This window comes from Cryptomeria japonica, chromosome 5 (assembly GCF_030272615.1).
Source record: "Cryptomeria japonica chromosome 5, Sugi_1.0, whole genome shotgun sequence".
Lineage (NCBI taxonomy): Eukaryota > Viridiplantae > Streptophyta > Pinopsida > Cupressales > Cupressaceae > Cryptomeria > Cryptomeria japonica.
The window spans coordinates 231,298,822-231,307,077 of NC_081409.1; the positions used below are offsets into that span (position 1 = coordinate 231,298,822).

At 35.7% G+C, this 8,256-nt stretch overlaps 1 protein-coding gene across 2 annotated transcripts; it reads left to right on the top strand.

The window, feature by feature from the left end:
- Positions 1–4,216: 4,216 nt before the first annotated feature.
- LOC131029098 (pentatricopeptide repeat-containing protein At1g08070, chloroplastic) lies at positions 4,217–7,765 on the top strand. Of its 2 annotated transcripts, XM_057959503.1 has the most exons (3): positions 4,217–6,934; positions 7,153–7,293; positions 7,487–7,765. In XM_057959503.1, the coding sequence occupies exon 1, from the start codon at positions 4,312–4,314 to the stop codon at positions 6,862–6,864; it is 2,553 nt and encodes an 850-aa protein (XP_057815486.1). In that variant the 5' UTR covers positions 4,217–4,311; the 3' UTR covers positions 6,865–6,934; positions 7,153–7,293; positions 7,487–7,765. The 2 variants fall into 2 exon arrangements, with proteins under 2 accessions (XP_057815486.1, XP_057815487.1); XM_057959504.2 differs by lacking the exons at positions 7,153–7,293; positions 7,487–7,765 and having other exon boundaries at positions 4,217–6,048; positions 6,389–6,554.
- The last annotated feature ends 491 nt before the right edge of the window (positions 7,766–8,256 follow it).

Here is an 8,256-nt window from a genome sequence, read left to right on the forward strand (position 1 = left end):
GTTGGTCAAAAGGGAGCGAGGAGGTAGCAAGCATTTAATGCACCTCATCAAGTGTAGAGGGTGGCAAACTAATTAGAGGCCACACGACAAAATCAACCACTACCATCAACATGTCATGCCACTTGCCATAGTGGACCCATCCCATTAATGGTCATCCATCCAGATGGCCATGTTTTGGACACCTTAGACCAATTGGGCTTTGACACGTGGTAGATCACCTCCATGGAGGATGAAAATGTTTTTTTACGTAGGCAACTAGTTTTCCCATGTGGTAGTGCTCATGGATGTTGATGTGGACACACGTGGTGCTCCACCTAGATCCTCAAACTTAGGGTGCACCACTACCAAGCCCTTTATCCTAGCTTCCTAGTCTCTAACATGATAATCTTGTGTTTCAAATTGCTCAACTATTTATGTGTACTTTCTTTTATGCTATTTTCACATGTTCTTATGATGTATGAAATTTCATAAATTTGACCTTGGCATTTTCTTATCTTATACCACATGTTGCGTTATTAACTTCTTGGAATATAATCATATACAAACCTTACCTTTATATTTGGGAAACAATAAGGGTTATCCTTAGAGACAAGTCTCTTCATGTTCCCATACCATTGCAAGCTTATAGGCACCTATGAGCTATTTCTACCAACTCTATTGCACACTTCTAATCTCTATCACTATTTATCCCATTACCTCAATTTGGATGTATTATGTCCTCTTCTTCTTGTTAAAGAATTATCACTCTTGTTTACATCTTGAACATTCTACTATCCTTGATGCTTGCTTTCTAACTTATTTCCTAATATTCATAAGATCAACAAATCTAACCTCCCCCCCCCCCTCTCTCTATTATATAATTTTGATATTTCAAATTGATCCATATGAAATGCTAATTATATTGGGTGGAATATTTTTATTCCCACACTATTTATGGTATTTCTTATCCCTCGCTTCTCTCCTTGTTCATTCCATTTATTATTTTTAGACCTCCTTTTTATTCTTCTTTCACTCACACTTTCCTACTCCCAACCTTAATATTCTTCCTTCCTTTGTAATCAATTTGAGGCGGCCTATAAATTCAAAACAACCATTTCCATCAATATTACACAATGGTTACGTTGGTTCTTCATCTATCTTTCATAATACACTCTAGTAAAGTGACTCCTTAGGCTAAATCATACATTGCATAATGGGTAGATCAACACCTTAATGGTTTTCAACATTATGTAGATGGTCATAGTGAATGTATCATGTATCCTACACCATGACCCCATCCTTGTTATAACAATACTTTGTAGATCCTACATATCCACTTTACACCTCAATGTCATGGAGGCCAACTTGGTAACAAATCCATGGTTATCACATACAACATCACCCACTTTAGGATTATTTAACCCACTTCCTACTTCTTATCATCATGGAAAGCATGTTGATTCCAACTCTATTACCTCTCCCTCTAGATTTTTTATACTTTTAAGACGAATATTTTAACATGCGTGAAATCGATGGTAGTAGATTTTTATCATCTCTTGTAATTTACCTTCTTACATGACTTTTTGTAGATCTATATATGATGCTCGAGTAGAGATAAACATATGACATTGAGTAGAAATCTCTAGTGTTCTTATTTGTATCTTATGCTCTACTATAATATTTTTTTCTATTTACTTTAGCATAGTATAATTAACTAGGGTAAAATGTAGAGACATAAAACATATGCTTTGCACTTCCTACCTTATTGTTTTACTTTGTTTAGGGTTCAATCATTTAACCATATCTATTAGTGGAGACACTAATTCAAACTTTTGCTCATGTTATGCACTCAAACCTAAACTCACTCCACTCTTACATCCTCATGTATGTTTCTATAGATTACATGCATGTCTTAGACACTAGGGTAGGTTGGTATTGTCACATGGACACTAACACATGCTTTAATTTCCTTGAATTCAAACTACCATTTTTTTTTATCTAGAGTTCTTTGTCCTCTCATGGACCCTAATTTAACCTCTAATGGCAAAATGGTAATTTTTTAATAAAGAGCATAACTTAATCTAGAAATAAAAAGGTTTGAATCATTAGTGAAGGAGTAAAAACACAAGATAATGCATACACATCTAAAGAATTAATGATTACATTAGACCTACAAATACAACATCAAATCCCTTCTTGCAACCTCCATTGTTGTACATTCCACAACCTCTCTCATCTCAGACATGCAAAACTCTACAAATTTCAAATTGTTAACCCAACCTTAGGATTTCACTAAGGTAAATCATAAAAACAAGTTTTAAGAACCTCTTTCCTCATAGAAATAGGTAAAAGGTTTGGCTCATAATTTTGCAAAGGGAACACATGCATAGATAGACACCATTGTGCATCAATAGACACCATTGCACTCGGGAAGATGTTATCACTCTATTTGGGTCACTAGCATGATTTAATAGATCCTACCTTACATCTTCGATACTACCATGATTATACAAACAATACCATAAATCTTTAGATGCTATATGCTATATAATATCCCAAACTTGTGACGCATTTTGATACATTATTCTTTTACTTGGCTCATTATATTTGGATGTGGGATTATGCTTATTGATTTCATATCATGTTTATGTTCAATAACTATTTATATATTTATAACTATTGAATGTCATTTGAATATGCAATTGATGTTAATTAAAAAAAATTATATTTAATTGCATATACTTTATTGTGTAATGAAATTCTACCAAAATAAATTTGAGTTTGTTGTTTGAGGTATAAGTTAAAGGGGCAGGTGGGATTGGTGTGATTCATAAGTGGTTAAACAATTAATATTGCTTAAGAAGATATACTCTTATTTAAATTAATTTAAATATATTAGAATACTTATTAAGATATAGTTTTATAATGGGGAAATTTGTATACCATGTTATTTCCCATTTAGTTTTGTGCCCATTATAAGGAAATTTCTAAATAAATATACAAATTGACAAATGGTACAATCTTGTGTGAAATGGTACACCTTCACTTGCTTTGACTCTTCTTGATCTTTCAAATCTTGCACATTGTCTTTGGAATATTTCTCATTTCTTTACGGCTTTTAATTGAATTCTATTTTTGTTTACCACTTTTAGGGCTTCAATCAATTTCCCAACTATGTTGGTGATACCTTGGGTTCTTTGCAGCAACAACTTCTTGGATTTGTTGTAAATTACCTATGGTTGGTAGCTCATCTACAATCACCCTTGCAATTGCCTCTCAATTAACAATCTAGTAACAAGATCCTTGTAGATCTTAATCTAGTTTGGTGTGTTCATAAGAAGGACCCAAGGAACAACCAATTATCTTTCCTAGGCTTTTATAGCAATTAATGCAATCACAAAAGAAGGGTTCAATGAATGATTAATTAGTCATGTATCCCACTTTAAAAACAAACACATAAAATAAGAACACAACAAGATCAACATAGATTTATCTTAAGAAAAGCCTCAAAGAGGGAAAAATCCAACCCCCGAAAGCTTTTGCATATTGTTAATGTTCAAACCAATTACAATATATTGCAATGGCATACAACTAATAACAAAATTTAATATCTTTAGAATTAGTCCTAAACCCTCACATTGTCTTGAGAATTCATCCTAAACCCTCATACTCCTACTTTCACTCAAATCTCTCTTTGACCTCCCCCCCTTCCAAATGATCACTAATAACCCAATATATGTGTCTCTAACCTCCTTAACGATCTATCTCAACTTCTAAGTGGCACATAGCCATAAACTCTCCAGAATGTGTAGTTGGCCAATGTAATGCTAATTTCTCAAATCAAACCAAAACAATGATAAATAAAATGTTGTCTCCTATGGACCCAATAAACCTTCCTATGTTCTCTTTGATTGTCGCTAAGTCCAATTTCTTTAGCACCAATAATTATTCTACAACTATGATGGGTTTCTAATCTGATTTGTAAATAAATTGTTCCCTTGATCTAATTATCCTCAAACGTGGACATGTTTATCCAATACACCTCTAAATATTATACGAAAACAATATCACATGTGACAAAATGTGACAACTTCGAATAACTATATACAAACCAACCACAATTCCCAAAGAATGTTTTTCATCATCTTCTAAATTTTGGACTTTTAAAAGTAATAAAAATATTATTAAATAGTTGAAACATATATTTGATAACCTTATTCAGCAAATAATAAATATATTAACATTGTGAGAAAACTATGTAAGATAGAGTATATATACCCATGACCCATTTGATAACACTTGTCAGTGCCAGTGCCATCACTTAAAAAATGAATGATTACACACGTTCATACCATGTCATCCTTAGTCAATCTCAAAATTAGAGCACTCTGCAAAGAGGGTTGCTTGAAGGAGGCTCTGCACATTCTTCTTACCACTCAAAACCTTTCTGTAGATTATTCCACATATATTCATCTATTGCAGGCCTGCATTGCCAAGAAAGCCCTCCCAGAGGGCAAACAAATCCACTCTCACATCAATGACGGGCCATTTACATTTGCAGCACCCACATTTTTATACAACACACTTATCAACATGTATGATAAGTGTGGGAGCGTTGTGGGTGCTCGCAAAACTTTCGATGATATGACTGAACCGAACGTCTTCTCATGGAATATGATGATTGCAGCTTACCAAAGGCATGCGACTCCTCAAGAAGCATTGAAATTGTTTGATAAAATGCAACGAACCGCTGTACAGCCCGATAACTTCACTTACTCCAGTATTATTCCTGTATGTGCGAGTGTTGCATCTCTAAAACATGGTTTGCAGATCCATGGAAAGATGATTAGATGTGGGTTTCAATCTGATGTTGTTGTGGTGAATTCCCTGATAGACATGTATGCTAAATATGGGAGTGTACACAAGGCACGCGAACTGTTTGACAAAATGCGTAATGCAAATGTGGTTTCATGGAATGCCATGATTACAGGGTATGCACAAAGTGGTGCTGTTGACCAGGCTTTGAGGTTTTTCGAAGATATGCCTCAACGAAACGTAGTCTCATGGAATGCAATGATTACAGGATATGCACAAAATGGTTTTGTGGAAGAAGCCTTGCAATTTTTTGAGCAAATGCAACTGGCAGGCGTTATGCCAGATTCGGCAACTTTTACTAGTATACTGCCATCGTGTGCCAAAATGGGAAATTCAGAACAGGGAATGCATATCCATCGAGCTATAACGGAATGCAGTTTACTGTCGGATGCTTCCGTAGTGACTGCCCTGATAGACATGCATGCAAAAAGTGGAAGCATACAGAAGGCACGTGAACTGTTTGACAAAATGTCTCAGCGAGATGTGGCCTCATGGACTGCAATCATTTCTGGATATTCACAAAATGGACTAGCAGATGAAGCGCTGGAGCTTTTTAAGCTAATGCAATTGGAAGGTGTAATGCCAGACTCGTCAACCTTTTCCAGCATTCTCCCAGCTTGTGCCAAACTTGGAGCATTAGAAGAGGGTATAGCAATCCATCAAAAAATTGTTGAAAGGGGTTTTTTATCAAATGTTATAGTTGCGACGGCCCTGATGGATGTGTATGCGAAATGTGGAAGCATAAAGAAGGCACATGAATTGTTTGAGAAAATGCATCAACGAGATGTGGCCTCGTGGAATGTGATGATAGTAGGATATGCACAAAATGGACTTGCTGATGAAGCATTGGAGGTTTTTAAGCATATGCAATTATCAGGTGTAAAGCCAGACTCATCAACCTTTACCAGCATCCTCCCAGCTTGTGCCAAGCTTGGAGCATTAGAGCAAGGTATAGAAATCCATCAAAAGATAGTTGAAAACGATCTTTTGTCTGATGTTCTCGAGACTGCCCTTATAGGTATGTATGCAAAATGTGGAAGCATACAGAATGCTCGAGAATTGTTTGATAATATGCAACATCGAGGCTCAGTCTCATGGAATTCAATGATTGCGGGATATGCGATGCATGGATATAGCAAGCACGCGCTCGAAATATTTGAACAAATGGTGGACTCTGGAACCAACCCTGATCATGTAAGCTTTGTTTGTGTTTTATTTGCATGCAGCCATGCAGGTCTCGTCCATGATGGCTCTAGATACTTCAATGTCATGAGTTACTCTTATTGCATCATGCCTACAATGGATCATTGTGTTTGCATGGTTGACCTTCTTGGTCGTGCCGGTTATCTTGAAGAAACCCTAAATTTCATCATAAAAATGCAAATAAAACTTGACGCAGTTATTTGGTTGTGTTTACTTGGAGCTTGTAGATCACATAAGATTATATGCCTAGGAGAATCTGTGGCAAGAGTCCTTTTGGATTTGGATTCTAAAAACGCTGCACCTTATGTTCTTCTATCAAACATTTATGCAGAAGCAGGTAGGTGGGGTGACGCCCAGACTGTAAGGAGATTGATGAAAGATAGAGGAATTAGAAAGATGCCTGGATGTAGTTGGATTGAAATACATAAAACAGTTCATGCTTTTCAAGCAGGAGATAGATCACACTCACAAACACAGGAAATATATGCAATGTTGAGGAAATTGTCGTCAGAATTAAATGCAGCAGGGTATATTCCAGATACAAGATCTGTATTGAATGATGTAGAGGAGGAGGAGAAGGAATTACTTATCTGCTACCATAGTGAGAGGTTGGCAATTGCGTTTGGTTTGTTAAACATGGCTCCTGGAACAACTATAAGAGTTGTGAAGAACCTTCGAGTATGTGCCGACTGCCACACTGCAACCAAGTATATCTCTAAGATTGTTGCTAGAGAAATTATTGTGAGAGATGCAAACCGTTTCCATCATTTCAAACATGGTCAATGTTCTTGTGGAGAATATTGGTGAGGCTAAGAGAAGCAAGCTATAAGCACACGCCTGCACTCCAACAAGGGAGCATGATGTTAGGTTTGTAGAGGTAAGAGGGATCAGGTTTGGTTTTCAATATTTTCAATATATTGTTTTACAAGTTTCAAGAGCAAGATTGTGTTTTTGAACATGATGAAATGATATTTAGTGCTCAGTATTTCCTATATGGATGCGTGGTATTTGTTAAAGTTGTGCTCTGTGAAATTATTGTGAGAAATGTGAACTGTTTGCATTATGTCCTACTCATGCCATTGAACTGCTTTTCAGAATGCCTGTACGACTATGTACTGAAAAGATGGATAGGAGGAGGAAGAGGCAGAAGAATGGGAAATACTGAGGGAGAGGAACGCCTGGAGGAAATGGAAATCTGCTCAGCACATTCTTATTAAAGACAAAAGATGAGGATATGTGAGTGACCTTGAATTCAAGTCTTTGGCTTGATAACAGGAACAGAGCATCTCTTCATCTTCATTTACTCCTAATGAAACTCTTCGAATATTCTGTTTATCTGGATTAATTGCAGATCTTTTCTTATGTTAGATCTGGCATTTGGGACTAAATTGTGTGTACTAACTTATAAATGTAAATTGATTTTGTGCAGACAGATTTTGTGTTCTTTGTGGTCATGGAATGTGAGCTCATTCTGCGTCGTGACTACTAAAAAGAAGTTTATTAAATCTCTTACTGGAATCCTCAGTAGGGAGGGACAAAATATAGCTCAATTGTCTCTGGATTTTTAAAGATCCCACTTATAATTTATGTGAAATTGATTCGCCACCTCGGCATACAATATAATTACCTTTTGTAAAGGACAAATGATGAAAACATCTCAAATAATGGCTATATGCTTCTAACGAGGTTTCACATGCCCGTTACTTTATTTAGGGGTTAACACGTTTTTGGCTTTCAGAACTTTTTTTCTTTCTTTCTTTCCAAATGGATCATATTAAGCTTTGTTAAGTCATCAAGTTTGAAATAAATTTACTAAAAACCTAGGACAGCCAGTAAGGTGTTTTTGGCCAATTCTAGCTACATGTTTTTGGGTTCAAGGCTTTTTATTGACATTCATGCTGAGAAATAGATTATCTCCTATTGAAAAAGCTACATAGGGAAGCTGGTAATATACCAGATTTGTAGCTTCTATAAAGGTCTTAACAAAATCTGAACAACAATAGAAAAAAAATACAGTAAAGAGGGTACATTTTATAGTGTTGATAGATTTCTATTAGCTACAAACACAAGTCTATTTAAAGAGCTACGGTAGAGAGAACCTAAACTAAATACTAAATATTAATATGATATAACATTAATGTATGAAATATGTTAGCCTTTCTTTTCTATAATGTTAACTATAGAGGTGACAAATACATT